This window comes from Muntiacus reevesi, chromosome 1, assembly GCF_963930625.1.
Source record: "Muntiacus reevesi chromosome 1, mMunRee1.1, whole genome shotgun sequence".
NCBI lineage: Eukaryota > Metazoa > Chordata > Mammalia > Artiodactyla > Cervidae > Muntiacus > Muntiacus reevesi.
This window is the reverse complement of record NC_089249.1, coordinates 168,803,310-168,823,089: the sequence shown is the minus strand read 5'-3', so window position 1 is coordinate 168,823,089 and position 19,780 is coordinate 168,803,310. Positions and strand designations below refer to the sequence as shown.

The 19,780-nt window shown below is 35.9% G+C and overlaps 1 protein-coding gene across 5 annotated transcripts in view; it reads left to right on the top strand.

The window, feature by feature from the left end:
• Positions 1-19,780, top strand: part of ZMYM4 (zinc finger MYM-type containing 4) — a 155,667-nt gene that overhangs the window by 99,048 nt on the left and 36,839 nt on the right. For 4 of the 5 annotated variants that reach the window (XM_065916680.1, XM_065916686.1, XM_065916669.1 and 1 more), the window contains exons 8-20: positions 574-748; positions 860-1,072; positions 5,291-5,441; positions 5,941-6,056; positions 6,503-6,778; positions 6,950-7,100; positions 7,876-8,048; positions 8,777-8,927; positions 9,484-9,624; positions 9,963-10,000; positions 11,066-11,210; positions 15,047-15,165; positions 15,893-16,064. In XM_065916680.1, coding sequence (XP_065772752.1) covers positions 574-748; positions 860-1,072; positions 5,291-5,441; positions 5,941-6,056; positions 6,503-6,778; positions 6,950-7,100; positions 7,876-8,048; positions 8,777-8,927; positions 9,484-9,624; positions 9,963-10,000; positions 11,066-11,210; positions 15,047-15,165; positions 15,893-16,064 — 2,021 coding nt within the window. The remainder of the gene's footprint in view (positions 1-573; positions 749-859; positions 1,073-5,290; positions 5,442-5,940; positions 6,057-6,502; positions 6,779-6,949; positions 7,101-7,875; positions 8,049-8,776; positions 8,928-9,483; positions 9,625-9,962; positions 10,001-11,065; positions 11,211-15,046; positions 15,166-15,892; positions 16,065-19,780) is intronic. The other variant, XM_065916675.1, reaches the window with a different exon arrangement.

Below are 19,780 nucleotides of genomic sequence, written 5' to 3'. Positions count from 1 at the left end.
GGGAGTGGGATAAAGGGTGGAATGGTAGGGAGTCTTAATTATCACAGTTTTAATCTTCATTGTCTTTTACTAATGCTTACAGATTGAATTACTTAGATATGAAAATGTTCAATTCAATATAATCTTGATAGAATGTGCACTGTGTAGTTTGATATGTATTTTTACTTTTAAAAGATAGTGACTTCAAATTTCTCAAATGTAATGTTATTTAAAGAGTATTTTGAACATACAGGAGACCTGAAGAAAGAAAATGAGACTCTCCTATAATTCTTCCTCCTAGAGATAGTAAATGTTAACTATTTGATATATATCCTTTTAAACTTGAGCCATAGTATACTGATCTTCAAAACAGTTCTATGAACTAAGCCATGTATTTGTTTCATTTTATACAACAGAGCTTGAAGATCAAAGAGATTTATCAGTTTATTCAAGAAAACCCAGGTTTCAGGTTTAAATTTCAGTGCCCTTTCCCTACACTTTTAATTGCCCTTGTTTCATTTGATATTTCTAGTTGACAAAAAGGGAAAAAATAAATTATGTTGTGGCTTATTTTATCTTTGTTGTCATTTTTAGAGACATTTTAAATCCAAAGGATGTGATCAGTGCCCAGTTTGAAAATACCACCACTAGTAAAGATTTTTGTAGTCAGTCGTGTTTGTCAACATATGAACTGAAAAGAAAACCTGTTGTTACCATAAATACAAATAGCATTTCAACCAAATGCAGCATGTGTCAGAAGAATGCTGTTGTAAGTTATCATTTTTACTTTACTGGGGGAAAGAGTCTGGTATTGTGCTTAAAGGACCGCTTTTGATGATCTTTGCTTGTTGTTTCTAAGTTATTACTTTATAATTTCTAGATTCGACATGAAGTTAATTACCAGAATGTAGTACATAAACTTTGCAGTGATGCCTGCTTCTCTAAATTTCGCTCTGCTAACAATCTCACCATGAACTGTTGTGAAAACTGTGGGGGTTACTGCTACAGTGGCTCTGGACAATGCCACGTGCTTCAAATAGAGGGACAGTCTAAGAAGTTTTGTAGTTCAACATGTGTCACAGCATATAAGCAGGTATGTGACCATATTTCAGAAGGATCTATTTTGGTAGAAATTATTTACGAAAATGTCACAAAAATATTAAGTTCTTATTATTAGCTTAATTAATATTTTTGCATCTAAATAGTATTTGTGAAATACTTGTATATTAAATACTCTTGTTATGGAGTATTATAAGTAGTAGTTGTACCCCAGTGTCCATGGAGGATTGTTTCCAGGAACTCTGAGGAAACCAGAATCTGAGAATGTGTAAATCCCTTGTATAAATTGATATAGTAATTGTATAAAATCTACACACATTCTCCTGAGTGCCTTAAATCATCTTCAGATTATTTATAATATCTGCTGCTGCTGCTAAGTTGCTTCAGTTGTGTCTGACTCTGTGCAGCCCCATAGACGGCAGTCCACCAGGCTCCCCCGTCCCTGGGATTCTCCAGGCAAGAACAGTGGAGTGGGTTGCCATTTCCTTCTCCAATTTATAATGTCTGGTACATTGTAAATGCCATGTAAATAGTTGCTGGCATGCAGCAAATTCTTTGGCTTTTTGAAACTTTCCGGAATTTTTTTCATTAAATGTTTTTGAACAGTATTTTGAAAATGCAGAAAAGCATGAAGAAGAAAATATAATGCATTTCCCAGAAATCCCCAGTCTCATCTTTTCGGTTTATGCATTCTAATCTCTGCATCTGCTAATCCCAAACTCCCAATCCATCCCTCTCCCGCCCTCCTCCAGCCTTGGCAACCATCAATTTATTCTCTGTGTCCCTCCCTCATTCTCTTTCTGTTTCATAGATAGGTTCATTTGTGTCCAATTTTAAATTCCACATATAAATGACATCATATGGTATTTGTCTTTTTCTTTCTGGCTTACTTCACTTAGTATGATAATCTCTAGTTGCATCCATGTTGCTGCAAATGGCATTATTTCGTTCTGTCTCATGGTTGCGTAGTGTTCGTTGTGCACATGCGCCACATCTTCCTTACCCACCATCTCTCACTGGACGCTTAGGGCATCTCCATGTCTTGGCTGTTGTGAGTAGTGCTGCTGGGAACAGTAGCAGCGCGTGCATCTTTTTGAGTTATAATTTTGTTTGGATGTATGGACAGTGGTGGGATTGTTGTATCATGTGGTAATTCTGTTTTTACTTTGCTGAGAAACCTCCGTACAGTTTTCCACAGTGCTGCACCAATTTATATTCCCACCAGCCATGTGGAAGTGTTCCCTTTTTTTACTCCCTCTCCAGCATTTGTTATTTATAGACTTTTTAATGGTGGCAGTTCTGACTGGTGTGAGGTATAGTTTTGATTTGCATTCCTCTGATAATTAGCAGTGTTGGCAGTTTTATTTATACTATTTATGTTTTGTTGATAAGTTTTGATTAAAAATTCCACTTTAAAATTGATAAAAAAGATAGTAAGAAGTTTTACATTTTCAGTTTTATAATACTTTCCTGTTTCACTGCATTTACTGATCATTCTTTTTCATAGAATAGTAAATTTTTATATAGTTAATGAAAACTGGTGAATTTAATAATGTTGATTGAGAAATTTCTTTTAAATTGTTCTTAAAAGTGTGCAATTATTTTGTAATTTTAAACATCCTAGTGTTTCCATTTCAGTTTAGTTCAGTTCAGTCGCTCAGTTGTGTCCGACTCTTTGCAACCCCATGAACCGCAGCACGCCAGGTCTCCCTGTCCATCATCAACTCCCAGAGTCTACCCAAACCCATGTCCATCGAGTTGGTGATGCCATCCAGCCATCTCATCCTCTGTCGTCCCCTTCTCCTCCTGCCCTCAATCTTTCCCAGCATCAGGGTCTTTTCCAGTGAGTCAACTCTTCGCATTAAGTGGCCAAAGTATTGGAGTTTCAGCTTCAGCATCAGTCCTTCCGATGAACTCCCAGGACTGATATCCTTTAGGATGGACTGGCTGGATCTCCTTGCAGTCCAAGGGACTCTTAAGAGTCTTCTCCAACACCACAGTTCAAAAGCATCAATTCTTCGGCGCTCAGCTTTCTTTATAGTCCATTTCTCACATCCACACATGACTACTGGAAAAACCATAGCCTTGACTAGACGGACCTTTGTTGGCAAAGTAATGTCTCTGCTTTTTAATATGCTATCTAGGTTGGTCATAATTTATTTCTTGTTAATGTGCAAGCATGTTTAAAGGACTTAGTGTTAGTTCCCATTTAATCCTTCCTTAGAAACACTTTGTTTTTGTTCCCACACGGGAAAAAAAATCCAGCATCTTCATTTGCTTTATCTTTGTCCAAAAGACTGTTTTCCTGATATTGTATCAAGTTCTAAAGGTTATTTCTATTCAGTCTACTGAAAGATGGTAGTATGGTTCACAGGAGGAGAAATACTTTGAAATGCCTTAATTTTAAGTTTATTACTTTTAATTTAGCTAATACCTGTTAAACTTTTCACTTATTAGCGTGTGCTTTAGTTTAGAGAAAGGATGTGGATTTAGAAGTAAATAGCTTTTGATTTGATTTCCAGACTTTCTATTCAAATAGAATTTTATACTGGGGAAAGCAGTTAAACTCCCTGACTGCATTTTCTTTTCTATAAATGAATATGTACTACCAGTGTCACTGGAATGTTTTTAGGATTGTGTGAAGTAAGAATGAGAAAGCTCCTAGTATACAGCCTGAAATGTTGAAGATGGTCATTTCTGCTGCTTTTCTTTTCTTCTTTATAATTGTTAAATTTATTTAACAAGCGTTAGCTGTGGTTCCTGTTTTGAGGTGCTATATGTTCCTTGGGGAGATATATATATATCTCTCTCTCTAACTATGTCAAGATGCTATGTAAGTATTACAGAATTCAGAAGGGCACAGCAAAAGCAAGGTCAGTTCTGCTTGGTAGTTTCAGAGATGACTCTTGACCTAATTCTTACATATGAAGTTTGTATTTGTAGCCCTTATGGAGGAAGAAAGGAGAAATGGGGTTGGAGATGCTGAAGATATTCCAGAATGCAGGAATGTGCTCACTTGAACATGTATTTATTTTAATAGCAAGTCTTATATACTTATCCTTGAGGAGAACATAGGAATCTTGAAATCTTTTAATTGGTGCTAGATATACTGTATAAGTTATCCTGAATGTATGACATGTTAATAGTATTTAGCATTATTTACTACTGATTCACAGAGTGGGAACTTAAGATAACAGATTCTTTCATTGTCTGTATTGGACACTTGGGATATCCAAAGTTCCCTCTCACTTTATTGGTTAGAGTGCATTTTGTTATCATTATCATCATTAATTTATTTTTTGGCTGTGCCTTGTGGCATGTGGCATCTTAGCTCCCTGACCAGGGATCAAACCCGTGGCCCCTGCAGTGGGAGTGTGGCGTCTTAGCCATTGGACTGCCAAGGAAGTCACTGTGCTTTGTTATTCTTAGTGGTAGTGTATTTGAAAATGAATTTTTTCTGGTAGGTTTATTGATTTCCTTGAATTCACATTTCATTGCTATATGCAGCACCTTTTGTGGGGAAGTTCTTCCAATGTTTTGAAGAGAGTAAGAGCATAAATTCTCTATTGTGTAATTTTTAAAATAGTGGGGGGGAATTTGTTTGGTTGGAGTTTTGTATGGTATATTCTTATAACTAATTTACTTTATACATAATATTGAATAGTTTGTATAACCCCTTACACTTATCTTGAAGTGAAAGAGTTAGTCACTCAGTGTGTCTGACTTTGTGACCCCATGCACTGTAACCAACCAGGCTCCTCTGTCCATGGGATTCTCCTGGCAAGAATACTGGAGTGGGTTGCCATTTCCTTCTCCAGGGGATCTCCCCAACTCAGGAATCAAACCCAGGTCTCCCACATTCCACGCAGATTCTTTACAATCTGAGAGGGAAGTCTAAAATAATGTTTTTAAAACTATAGTTGCAATGAATTAATAGATTCCAAAATTAATTACATTGGTGTTTAATGAAGTTGAGTAGAAAGGAAAAATATCAAATTTACCATGATATATATTATTTTATGAAACTTTTCAATTTTATGTACATGCTTATTTAATACACAAACACAAAACATCAGAAGTTTGTGTTACTGAGTCATTTTCTAAAATTTATTTCTTACTGAGGATTGTAATCATAAAAGTTTGGAAGCCACTAATTTAAAATATTTCAACAGTGTTAAGTATAAACATTTCAAAGAATTATGTTTTCACTTGTAATTTGGTAAAAATGAATGTTATTTTATTCTCTTAATAGAAATCAGCCAAAATTACACCATGTGCGCTTTGCAAATCATTGAGATCCTCAGCAGAAATGATTGAGAATACCAATAGCTTGGGAAAGACAGAGCTTTTCTGTTCTGTTAATTGCTTATCTGCTTACAGAGTTAAAATGGTTACTTCTGCAGGTAATATTGGTTTCATAAACTTTATAAATATAATAGTTGAAAAAATTACAATTATTGCTTTGTTTTTGTAGTACAGATTTTTGTCCATATATAATTGATTTTAATGCAAATTAAAATATTTCAGATTTGTGTTGTAAAATATCATTTATTATCTTGATTGCTTTTTTATGTTTATTAACTTATTTGCCTATTTGTACATCTTTCTTACCAAAAGAATCTAGGGCTTTTTAAATGTGTTTTCTTTATTCACACCTGACTTATTTCAAGATTTGTTTATTTTTTAGTTTTAGGTTGTAGACTGTGACAACTTTAAATTATCCAAAATATCTTTAACATTGTTAGTTTTTGTCTACATGTGAGGTAAATAAGTTTAATTTTAGTTCCTGCAACATGACTGGGCCCTTGAATTTTCATGTATTGTATAATACTTATTTACTTTCTCATACATTTGTATACATTTGTATGTATTGCTCATTAGCTTTTATTTTGATTTGCTAAGGTGTACAGGTTCAGTGTAACAGTTGTAAAACCTCAGCAATCCCTCAGTATCACCTAGCCATGTCAGATGGAAGTATACGCAACTTCTGCAGCTACAGTTGTGTGGTGGCTTTCCAGGTATGGCTTCAGGACTCTTCCTTTTCTCCAGCCAGTTAGTAGCGTATGATAGTGAAGTAAACTTATTAGGTGTTTGCTAACTGCCTCGATTGCCTACATTTCTATCTCAGTTTTAGTAAATAAAACTAGGGTTATTTGGTCCATCCTGTGTTTGGAAGCATGTTATTTAATTGCTTCCTGTGAAATTAAATGATACTATTATTACCTCGATTATCTATTGGGAGGATATTATCTTTAAAGATTATTATTAGTTAAATTGTTTTATTTTTTGGATGTAAATAACACACCCCCCCTATTCAATTGTAAGCTACTCAAAGGCAGGGATTTTTGCCTGTTCACAAATGTGTGTTAAGTGCCTAGAACCGCGCTTGATATAGGTAGGTATGCAGTGCCCTCTTATTTGAAAAAGTAAGGAGATTGATCTTTTTATTTGTTTCTTCTTTCAGAATTTGTTCAACAAACCAGCAGGAATGAATTCTTCAGTAGTGCCCTTATCTCAGGGCCAAGTAATTGTAAGCATCCCTACAGGTTCAACAGTGTCAGCAGGAGGGGGTAACACCTCTGCTGTTTCTCCCTCTTCCATCAGTAGCTCTGCTGCAGCTGGTCTCCAGCGTCTTGCTGCCCAGTCCCAACATGTGGGGTTTGCACGAAGTGTTGTAAAACTCAAGTGTCAGCACTGTAGCCGTCTTTTTGCCACAAAACCAGAACTTCTCGACTATAAGGTAAAGTATAGGAGCATGATAGAGTGTTTGGGTATAAAAGGATCTATTTGTAAACTTACTTCTGGCTTTTTTCACCTTTCAAAATTACACTGTTTGAAAGTAAGAGGGATAAAGATTTCCCTAAGATTAAAGCCAAATGTTTAATTAGTACTTAATCTTATTTCTTTGCAGGGTAAGATGTTTCAGTTCTGTGGCAAAAATTGTTCTGATGAATATAAGAAGATAAATAATGTAATGGCAATGTGTGAATATTGTAAGATTGAGAAAATTATAAAGGAGACTGTGCGATTCTCAGGTGCTGACAAGTCATTCTGTAGTGAAGGTAAAGATAGAAGATTATCTTCCTACCAAGCATGTTGGTTGTTTGAAAAGTAGTTGATAATTTAAACTATCACTGTGTAAGTTTTATCTATTTCATCCTTTGTGTGTAACACCAAAACCTTTTGTTTTGTTTACACTTGTTCACTCTTTTCTGGTATAATCCTTCATATTATAAAGATGTTAAAATGAAGGAAAAGATCCTCAAAGTATATAGCAAAAGATGATGGTGATGGGAAAAACATTTAATGTTGTTAGATTGATGAGGATCTTTTAGTTCTTATATTTATTTCTAAAGGGAACTGCTTAAATTTTCGTAGTATCCTAAGATTATACTTTTATTTTAAACATCCATTTTATTTCTGAATATGCAAATCAGTATATCTTCCTTATTAGATGACTGTAAGTTCAGAATGTTTTGTTTTACTCTAAAACCATGCAGAATTAACCTCCTAGTCTAGTGGCTTTCAAACCTCTTGAGCACTTGCAGAAAACATACATTTTACATTGTGACCCAGTGTATGATCACATACCCAAAGAAAACAAGTTTTATGAAACAAAACTGACTTTTATTATATATGATGGACTGTAATATTTGCTCTGCTGTCTTATTTTGTATAAAAAAAGAAAATGGTAGTATCAATCCTCTAAATTGATTTCTTGATCTACTAATTGGTGAGAACCCAACTGTGCAAACTTTATCATAGGGCATTTAAATTAAAGATGTAAATACTTATTATTCTCTCTAATGTTAATTTTACCTTCTCTGATTCTTTTAGGTTGCAAATTGCTTTATAAACATGACTTGGCAAAACGCTGGGGAAATCACTGTAAAATGTGCAGTTATTGTTTACAGACATCTCCCAAATTGGTACAGAATAATTTAGGGGGGAAAGTAGAAGAGTTTTGTTGTGAAGAATGCATGTCCAAATATACAGTTTTGCTCTGTCAGGTAAATATGATTCATATTCCTGGGTTTTTCAAGTGAGGGCACATTTTCCCCTTCTTTTTGTCTTTCAAATAGTATAAAGGGCAATTAATGATTTTCAGTGTTAAGTGTTAATGCAGGATTTAAAAAGACTTTAATGTCACTGAAGTTACATTACTTTTGTTTTTTAATTTCCTTGTAGAAGACATATGTCTTAAAACATTAAAATATTTAAAATTATAATTATTCACTTATTTGTTAAAATAGTCTTCTGACGTGTTTAAGGAAGATCAGTCTATTTCCATTTCACTTTTTAAGAGTTGCTATTTTTGACATCTCTATAAATGTGACTTTTTTTTAATGTTGTATAAGATTGTTGACAGATAAATAATTTCCAATTTCAGAATCATTAACCTTAATTTTTTTTTTAAAGCTGAATTATAGTTGTGGTAAAGTATTAGGTGTGCAATATAGTGATTAACAATTTGTGAAGGTTATACTTCACTTATAATTATAAAATATTGACTATATTCCCTATGTTGTGCAATATCTTTATAGCTTTTTTTCTGCATAGTAGTTTGTACCTCTTAGTCCCCTACTGTATATTGCCCCTCCCTCCAGGATAGTTAACCTTCATTTTAGTGATCTAAATTCTAAGCAGATTTCCTCACTCGTTACCTGTGACCTTTTATTTCATCAGACCATAGATAATTGTTTCTTACTTCTTTACTGTCTTCTGTTTCTTTTTTCAGATGGCAAAATGTGATGGTTGTAAGCGACAGGGTAAGCTCAGTGAGTCCTTGAAATGGCGGGGAGAAATGAAACATTTCTGTAACCTGCTTTGTATTTTGATGTTCTGTAATCAGCAAAGTATGTGTGACCCACCTTCGCAAAACAATGCAGGTAAAATGAAACTTTAGTCTTAGGTCAATGCCAGAGACTTTTAACTACTGTTCCACAGATTGAACTTTATAAACAGTTGTAAATAATTTCATGAATTGTAGATTTCATTCTATTTAAATCACATTAACATTTAGATCCCTTTTTGTTTAACACCTTAGATTAATGCCCGAAGTTCTTTCAGTTTTCTCTGAGCATATTTAGTCAAATAAACTCTGTAAGAACTTTATGGGAAAGATAAACAGTTAACATTTTATAATTGAAGATGTATATCTTGACTTCTTTAGAAAAGCGTTTAAGATTATAACAAAGAACATAGACTCTAAACCACATAGCCTTTTTTATATACCACATGCAGAGTTACGCAAGAGAAAGTACATGGAATACTTTTAAGGTTCAGTAATTTAAAAATAGAAAAAAATGCAGTTAATCTTGAAGTGACTCTTTAATCCATTTTACTCTAACCTAAAAGCACTGTTTAACCTTCTTAAGATGTTGGTTTCTATGTATGTTCGTATAAATTACATGAGGTTTTCTTATTTTTGTTTACTTTAATCAGCAAGTATTTCCATGGTGCCAGCTGCTTCAGCCGGGCCCCCATCTCTAAGAAAAGATTCAACTCCAGTTATAGCTAATGTAGTATCATTAGCAAGTGCTCCTGCTGCTCAGCCCACAGTGAATTCTAACAGTGTCTTACAAGGTATGACTTGATTTGACGGCAGTTATTTAGCCTTTTTGAGGTTGACGACAGTGGTCCTCTACCTTTTTTCTGTCTGTAATCATTTTCATCTGTTTGTCACATTCAAATTAGGAACGGTGGTTCACTGTGTGCTGCTGTGGCATTAAACAGTGTTTTTGTAGTTTCTAAATCTTTTTTTCTTGTATAATACTTGAGATGCTACTCTTCCCCTGAATAAAATAAGAGTAATACATAATATACATTTTTATTATAAAACTTTGTGTTTATTTTCTAAAAATCAGCTTTTAATGCTAGCGTTTAAATAATAAGATCCTAAATTTTATATTTTTATTTGTCAGGTGCAGTTCCAACAGTAACAGCAAAAATCATCGGGGATGTAAGTTTTATTAATTTTATTGTTATTGCCACTGTCTTTTCCGTCTTAGACAGAATGAATGTGTCTAAGCTGATTTGCCCTCGTTTATTTTTTATTTCTTATATAAAATAAATTTCATGAGTTCATTTAATCTTGTTCAGGAACAGGATTTCCTGGTTATTTAACTAGGTCTTTTATGCACTTGAGTTTTTTTGATTGCTTTATGTAGTTACTGAAGGGTTTTGTTTTAATTGTATAGAGTTAAATGTTACAGCATTCAGGCATACAGGGATTAGGCCTTTTGTAGTGTGGTAAGACTGTGGAGGAAGCGTTTGCAGAGAGTCGCTTGTTTCCCATTCAGTGCAGATTGTGCCATAAATAAGCTGTTTTTTTTTAAAGCTAAATACTTTTGTCTCTTAAAAGAAGGACAAAATCAATAATAAGAAAAACTTAGGACTAGAACAGTGGCATTTCTAAAGTGTTTCCTAGTCTCTGGGACAATTTTCATATCATCTTTTCTCAAGTTACTTTCAAGATCATGACTGATGTTATTATTTCTAGTTACCTTGAAACTGGTTCTAAGATTTAACTCAGTCGATAAAAAACCGTTCTGATTTTAAGCTCAACCATCATTGTTACTGATCAACAATATCTCATAAATACAAATGGTATTTTTCTTGGTTAACAGAACTGGTAATTAGATACATTCAGAGTCAATATGTAGTTATCAAGGTATTCCTTTATTGTTGTTGATATTTCAGGAATTTTGTATTTCTTACATATTTAATTGAATGTTTATATTCTGTGTCTTCCATGTGATTCCAGTATATCATTCCTTGTGAAATTATAATGCTTTGAAATGCTTTGAAATATAATGCTTTGAAACATTATGTAGTGAAGTGTTAGTCGCTCAGTCGTGTCTGAAACTCTGTGTGACCCCATGGACTGGGGCTCACCAGGCTCTTCTGTCCATAGGATTCTCCAGGCAAGAATACTGGAGTGGTTTGTCATTTCTTTCTCCAGTAATATTTTACAATATTTATCATAATTAGTAAACTTTTCGTTTCTGATTTATTTTTTTACTAGGCGAGTACACAAACAGATGTCCTGAAACTTCCACCTTCCCAGCCTCCAAGACTTTTGAAGAATAAAGCTTTATTGTGCAAACCCATCACACAGACCAAGGCCACCTCTTGCAAACCACATACACAAAACAAAGAATGCCAGACAGGTATGTTCCTTGTGTTGTCTTTGTTTACTTTTTTCTAAGGGAAAGGAATGTGGTATGTGCTTACGTTAATTAAGTGTCTTTTATTTCATAGGTGATGTATTTCATTGCTTATATACATTGCACAATTGAGTCCTTACAGTATCCCCGTGGGTTAGGTGTTTTCATTAACTTAATTAGTTATGGCAAAGAAAAGGTAGTTGATAATACCATACCGTGAATGCTTCGTTTGATTTTCTTATTCATGACAGTGATATATTATGGGAAGTATATCCAAATTCCATAGCTTTTGGAATTATATATACAGGGTCTTAGTTAAGAGGAACTGTTATTTTCCAGAGCACACTTAGGTTTGGACTTTTCCACACTCTGTTTAAAGTAAAGTCAGTTCTTTTGGGAAGAGCTTTAGGGCTTTCTTTTCTTATAAACTGTCTCTTCCCTCTTTGAGCTACTGCTTTTCTGGATTGTGGGCACAGTTTGAGCTTCTGATCTTCTTAGCTTGCCTCTGCGAGCATGGAATCTCTGCCCTACAAGTGGACTGGAATGAAGGTAGTTCGGACCCTGGCTTTGATAGCCTTGCTATTCCTGTGGTTGTTAATGTTTAGTTCCTCAGTCATGTCTGACCCTTTGCAGCCCCATGGACTGCAGCACACCAGGCTTCCCTGACCTTCACCATCTCCCAGACTTTGCTCAAACTTGTGTCCATTGAGTCGGTGATGACATCCGACCATCTTGTCCTGGGTTGTCCCCTTCACCTCCTGCCTTCAATCTTTCCCAGCATCAGGGTCTTTTCCAATGAGTCAGTTCTTCATATCAGGTGGCCAAAGTATTGGAGCTTCAGCATCAGTCCTTCCAGTGAATATTCAGGATTGATTTCCTTTAAGATTGACTGGGTGGATCTCCTTGCAGTGTGAGGCACTCTCAAGAGTTTTCTCCAACACCAGAGTTCTAAAGCATAAATTCTTCAGGACTGTGCCTTCTTTTTGGTCCACCTCTCACATCCGTATGTGACTACTGGTAAAACCATAGCTTTGACTATATGGACCTTTGTCAGCAAAGTAATGTCTGCATTTGACTATGCTACCTAGGTCTGTCATAGCTTTTCTCCCAAGGAGCCATCTTTTAATTTTATGGCTGCAGTCACCGTCCACAGTGATTGTGGAGCCCAAGAAAATAAACTCTATCCCTGTTTCCATTGTTTCTGCATCTGTTTGCCATGAAGCGATGGGACCGGGTGCTAGGATCTTAGTTTTTTGAATGTTGAGTTTTAATTCCTGTAGTGGGTTTTCTCTTTATGGGTGGTACTGGTACTCACTAGGAAACTAACCTTTCTGTCCTGGAGTTTGAGGGAACAAGAAATAATGGTGGCCTGCTCCTCCTGGTGAGATGCAGTAACCTTGAGTTGGGAGCTGAAGGAAGAGGAGCCCATTCTTGTTGGTGACATCCATTCCAGAGTGGAGTTTCTGTCATATTGAGCTGACTGAGGCAGGGATGTGGAGCAGGTGGTAGATCAAATGTCATAGATTCCTACTGTTCTTACTGTATTTAGTACATTTTCTTAAACATTTTTCCATTTGATATGTACCCTTTGGACAATTTTGAAAGAATTTAAATGGTTATCTTTTAGATTTTCACCAGCTCTGCTTGTTTCCCTAGGGAATGGATCTCTGGAGCTCCTCATGCTGCCATCTGAAAATCCCAGAATTTTTAAAATAGAAAGGAATTTTAGATTCTTAGATCTGGAAGATATCCCCTAGGCCAGTACTTCTCAAACATGAATATGCATATGAATTACTTGGGAATGTTGCTATGTAGATTATGATTTAGTGGAGCTTAGGTTCTGCATCTTTTGAGTTACTGAGTAATGTCAGTGCTGCTGTTTCATGAACCATTTGATATAGCAAGGCTATAGATGAGATAGTCCTGTATTTTTATTGTGTCAATAGCAGCTTTTTAAAAAATTATTTTTTAATATTTTTTGCAGTAGGTCCTTGTTGGATATTTACTTTAAATATAGCAGTGTGTACACATCAATCCCAAAATAGCGACCTAGTTTAGCATCATGTAGCTTGGTTACTGCGTGATAAATAGAAGGGAAAAAGGTGGAAGTAGTGACAGATCTTCCTTTTCTTGGGCTCCAAAATCACTGCGGACGGTGACTGCAGCCATGAAATCAGAAGATGATTGCGTCTTGGCAGGAAAGAGATGACAAAGCTAGACAGTGTGGTGAAAAGCAGAGACATTACTTAGCCAACAAAGGTCGATATAATCAAGGCTCTGGTCGTCCCTGTGGTCACGTATGGTTGTGAGAGCTGGACCGTAAAGAAGGCAGGACACCAAAGAGTTGTTGCCTTCGAACTATGGTGCTAGAGAAGACTCCTGAAAGTCCCTTGGAGAGCAAGGAGACCAAACCAGTCAATCTTAAGGGAGATCAACCCTGAATGTTCACTGGAAGGAGTGATGCTAAAGCTGAAGTTTCAGTATTTTGGTCATCTGATGCGAACAGACGCCTCATTGGAAAAGTCCCAGGTGCTGGGAAAGATCGAGGGCAGAAGGAAAAGAGGGCATCAGAGAATGAGATGGAAGGAGAGGAGGGCGTCAGTGGATGAGTTGGCTGGAACTTGGGCAAACTCCAAGAGATGGTGAGGGACAAGGAGGCTTGGTGTGCTTCAGTCCATGGGGTTGCAAAGCGTTGGACACAGCTGGGTGACTGAACAACAGCAGCATGGCTATCAGACATCTCTAATCATAACTTTTTTTTTAATGTCCACTGTACCATGGTAAAATTGATCCTGTATTATTCTCCACTTCTAACCTTAGCCAAATTGTCAACTTTTCAGTTCTCCTTACTAGAAATACCTTTCTTTTACATTAATGATTTTACAGTTATCCAGGATATTTTTCTGGCCTACAGAAAAGACTGTGGATGGTTGTTAAATAATTGAATGACTCCTATCTCCACCCTTCCCATTTTTTCCTTACTCATGTGTAAGTTAGTTTCCAAGTTCTATTTAATTTTTTAATATTTTAGACCCTCTGCTGTGAATACTGACTCTTTTTCTACAGCTATCATAACCACCCTAGTTCAGGCCCTCATTGTCTTAGCTCTGCATATTGTAGTTGCTTTGTATACTTTCTATTCCATGCAAAGATGGCAGCAAAATTAATCTTTTAAGAAGCAATTTTTATACCATTACTTTGTGATTAACAATTTGTAGTACTTCCCACTGTTTACTGGAAATGATTTTAAATGTGTATTATAGCCTTATAAAAAGGGCCCTTCTATATATTCAGTCTCCTCTTTAACATACACTATTATTCATGTTAAGTTTTCTATACCTCCCTTCTAAGATCACTGTTGCATTTATTCATCGAGATTATAGCCATCATGCATCTTATTCTTGTGTCATTGATAATTATTGTGTTGCCCACTTTTTGTTAGTGCTTTTATACTCAAGCCTTTCTTCACAATTTCTCCTTTCTATGAACTCCTAGTATCATGGGTCTGTGGGAACATGCTCAGTCACTTCAGTTATGTCTGACTCTTTGCACCTTATGGACTGTAGCCCACCAGGCTCTTCTGTCCTTGGGATTTTCTGGGCAAGAATGCTAGAGTGGGTTGCCATGCCCTCCTCCTCGGAATCTTCCCTACCCAGAGATCGAACCTGCATCTCCTGCATTGCAGGCAGATTCTTTACCCACTGAGTCACCTGGGAAGCACCTTAGTATCATAGATGTTTCTTTTGAAGTACAAAAAAAAAATTTTTTTTAATTAAAATGTTGTTTCTAACCCTCTTTGTATTTGTGTGGGTTTTTGCTTTTATTTTTGTTTTTATTAGAAGACACTCCAACTCAGCCCCAAATTATTGTGGTGCCAGTTCCAGTACCAGTGTTCGTACCTATACCTCTTCATCTTTATACACAGTATGCACCAGTCCCATTTGGACTTCCAGTTCCAGTGAGTAATCATTTAGAGGTTAAGGCTAGTTTAGTGCACATTTTTCTCAGTTAAGATTTGGCAGCTCCATAAAAACTTTTAACTTATTGGTAAGATATACCTGACTCATGTTGGATATCATCATATTACTTTAATTACTTGAACATGGAGTATATAAAGGACAGCTTCTGATTGTACCCTGTCTTCTCAGATAAGATTATGATGTAGTTTTTTAAAATATTTTAAACAGAATAAGACCACTAACATAGAAAAAGATCGGAAATGGTGTGTGTTAGAATCTTAGATTCTAGCATGGTTGAAAAGAGGAGTACTGTGATTTCCAGGATTCTGACTTTTTATTAAAGAAAAATGTATTCATTTTTTATCAGAAAATACATATTTTCTTGGTACTGAATTCCTATGAGAAACTCTTGTGTGAAAATATTAAAAATAAATAAATAAATAAACAAGTAATATAATCAAAAATAAAAATGAATTACTTAATTATTCTTTTAAAGGATTCAGAGATACTTTTTTTGAGTGTCCGAAAAGCACTTACTGAATTTTTATTTACGTGACTATAGTCTTATAAAAACAAACTAGCAAGGCTGTTTTAATTGGTGGCTATAGAATATCTTGTTTATTTGGATTTGTTTATTATTTTTGTATTTAAATTATCTCACAAGTAATAGTTTTGATGATAGACTTATTTCCCAAGAAACTCTTCAGTCTGTCCTTGGTCTTTCAGATACCTGTCCCTATGCTTATTCCATCCTCAATGGGTAACGAAGATAAAGTCACCAAGAGTATTGAGGACATTAAGGAAAAACTTCCCTCACATCCTTTTGAAGCTGATCTCCTTGAAATGGCAGAAATGATTGCAGAAGATGAAGAGAAGGAGAAGACTCTATCTCAGGGAGGTTGGTATGATTTTAAAGGAAAAAAAAAAGCATACCTGCAGATTTTCAGGTCAATGAAAGTGAAAGAGTAATTTTAAGTATTAGCCAGTCAGGAAGTTTCTAAAAACTTTTGCTGTTGTTCAGCCACTAAGTCTAAAAGCTTTACTTGTGTTTAAATACCAACTCTGTGGGCTTGTTAACCTCATTAACTCTGAAACTCTATGCAGCTTAGGAAAAAAACTTTAAAGTTTTGATACAATTTCTGATTCTTAATGTTTCTAGAAAAACAACATACAAATCCCCTTTTCATGATCATATTCTGGTTTTATACTTGTGGTCAAAGCCTTTGTTGTCAAGGTGTGACAACACACTTTGTTGTCAAAGTGTGCTCAGTTGTTCAGTCGTGTCCGACTCTTTGCAGCCCGATGGATTATAGCCCACCAGGCTCCTTTGTCCGTGGGATTTCCCTGGCAAGAATACTAGAGTGGGTTGCCATTTCCTTCTCTGGGGGATCTTCCCAACCCATGGGTTGCACCCAGGTCTCCCGCATTAAAGGCAGTCTCCTGCATTGCAGGCAGGTTCTTTAGTGACTGGGCCACCAGGGAAGCCCCTGGTTGTGTGATGATCAACTTGTTGGTAGAAGGTACACAGAATTTTAAGATGGAAATCCATTTAGTTCAAAATAGCCTATAGGTAAATCCCATTTTAAGAGTGTATAATAATGATAATAACACTAGTGAAGGTTTATGTTCTTGCTGTACCCTAGGCATTGTCCTAAATGCACTTGTATATATCACCTCATTTAATCTTCACAACTACTCCATGAGGGAGTAGTTTTTACTTTATTTACTTTACATTCTTCTTTTGGAAAATAGACTAGCCATGGTTATACAATCAGGAAATAATGGAACCAGAAGTTGAATCCAGGTCCATCTCACTACAAAGAAAGGATTTTGACTAGAACTCAGTAGTATGTATTCCAGAATGGTTTCCAGCCTTAATTAGCCCCTTCTTGATTTATGGATGAAAGAAGAGATATAATCATAAGAAAAGATAGAGGAAACAGTATTTAAGGTAGTTGAAATGTACGGGTGAATTTTTGTAAAAGCAAAAAAAGCAAAGACATTATTTTTCCAACAAAGGTCTGTCTCATCAAGGCTATGATTTTTCCAGTAGTCATATATGGATGTGAGAGTTGGACTATAAAGAAAGCTGAGCACCGAAGAATTGATGCTTTTGAACTGTGGTGTTGGAGAAGACTCTTGAGAGTCCCTTGGACTGCAAGGAGATCCAACCAGTCCATCCTAAAGGAGATCAGTCCTGAGTGTTCATTGGAAGGACTGATGTTGAGGCTGAAACTCCAATACTTTGGCCAACTGACTCATTTGAAAAGACCCTGACACTGGGAAAGATTGAAGGTGGGAGGAGAAGGGGACAGAGGATGAGATGGTTGCATGGCATCACCAACTCAATGGAGATGAGTTAGAGTAAACTCCGTGAGTTGGTGATGGACAGGGAGGCCTGGCGTGCTCTGACCCATGGAGTCGAGAAGAGTCAGACACAACTGAGCGACTGAACTGAACTTTCACATATCATTGATGAGCCAACAAATTACTCTTTTCTGACGACTTTTTTCCCATGTTGGCTTCTAGAAACCTTACCACTGGGTTCTGTTTTTGTATAATACATTCTCGAGATTTTCTGAAGTTTAGCACTTGAAAGCTCTACTGTCGGGACTTCCCTGGTGGTCCAGTGGCTAAGACTCCATGCTCCCAATGCAGGGGGCCTGGTTTCGATCCCTGGTCAGGGAGCTAGATCCCACATGCCACAACTAAAGACCCCGCGTGCCACAATGAAGACCTGGTGCAGCCAAATAAATAAATATTAAAAAAAAAAAAAAGAAAGCTCTACTGTCAACTTTTCTGTTGTGTTGCCACTATGTTTTTAAATCATATATACTCTGAGAGGTGGATAAAAAGCTTTTTGTTATCCCAAAGTTTCTGGTCTCATTTTGCTCTTTGGTGTATAATCTCATAGTTGTGACCCATTTATATGTGGATGTTAATGTCTTAGAATATTGCCCCATACTTGATCTTCTAATATCTGATACTTATTTTGGAAGTTCAGGCAATTTCTAATAATAAACATCATTTTAACTTGGCTTCTCCATTCATATTAATAGTCAGCATTTATCAGATATTTCCTCTATACAAATATTGTGAGTTTGCCTTAACTTGCAATGGAGTCAAACAGAAAACCTTTAAAAACTAAGCTTCAAGCCAGTTGTAATCATCATAGTGTAAGTAAAATCAAATGGTCTAGAATTGTAACGGGGAAAAAATTAATTCCATCTGAAAGGATCTGGCTCATTTATCTTTGATTTCAGGGAAAAGAGACAATTTTCCTTGGTTTTTAAAAAAAATCTGATTTTTTAATACTCTGAATCTTTAAACTTTTTATATTTATTTTTTAATATATGCATTTTATTGAAGTTTAGTTAGCTTACAGTGTTTCAGGTACATAGCAAAGTGATTCAGTTATACATATCCACATAATATTTTTGAAATTATTATCCATTATAGATTATTACAAGATGTTGATTATAGTTCCCTGTGTATAGTTTACTGTGCTATACAGGAAAACTTTTCTTGTTGAATACAATTTTTTTAGTTAGAAATCTAGCATTATATTCATTCTAAGTCAAACAAGTGGAATTAAAATGTCATAAATTGTTTAGTTAGGTGAAAATTTGTAAGTTTTCTAAAATATATATATTGTACATATTATTTACATATACATACACAAAAGTTTTTCTACTACACTTGATAAAGACTTGAGAAAGAACATCTGAAAAAAAACCAGAAGAGGTGGAGAAATTGGAAAACATAAACTAAATGAAATAGGAGCACTGAATATGAAATAGAAAAAGTGAAACAAACTAGAGAAAAGTACAAGAGACCTCACTGTGCCAACGTCTATATAGTCAGAGCTGTGATTTTTCCAGTAGTCATGTATAGATGTGAGAGCTGGATAATAAAAAAGGCTGAGCACTGAAGAACTGATGCCTTTGTACTGTGGTCCTGGGGAAGACTCTTGAAAGTTCATTGGACTGCATGGAGATCAAACCAGTCAATCCTAAAATAAGTCAACCCTGAATATTCATTGGAGGGACTTGATGCTGAAGTGCCAGTGTTTTGGCCACCTGATGTGAAGAACTGACTCATTGGAAAAGACCCTGATGCTGGGAAAGATTGAAGGCAGGGAAAGGGGGCAACAGAGGATGAGATGGTTGGAAGGCATCACTGAGACAATGGACATGAGTTTGATCAAGCGCCAGGAGATGAAGGACAGGGAAGCCTGGCATGCTGCAGTTCATGGGGTCACAAAGAGTTGGGCATGACTGAGGAACTGAACAACAACAACAAAAGATATAGTCCCGTTGTTTTTAAACATGGCTGCTCATTAGGAACATATCTGGAACTCTGGAGAAAAAAAAGCAATACCTGTGCATTTGTATTTCTCAAAAAATTCCAAGATAGTGGAGTTCCTTGGTGGCCCAGTGGCCAAGACTCTGTGCTTCCAATGCAGGGGTCCTGGGTTCAATCCCTGGTCAGGGAATTAAATCCCACATGCCACAACTCAGAGTTCCCATGCCACAACTAAAGATCTTCCTTGCTGCAAGAGAAGACTGAAGATCTACATGCTGCAATTAAGACCTGGTGCAGCCAAATAAATAA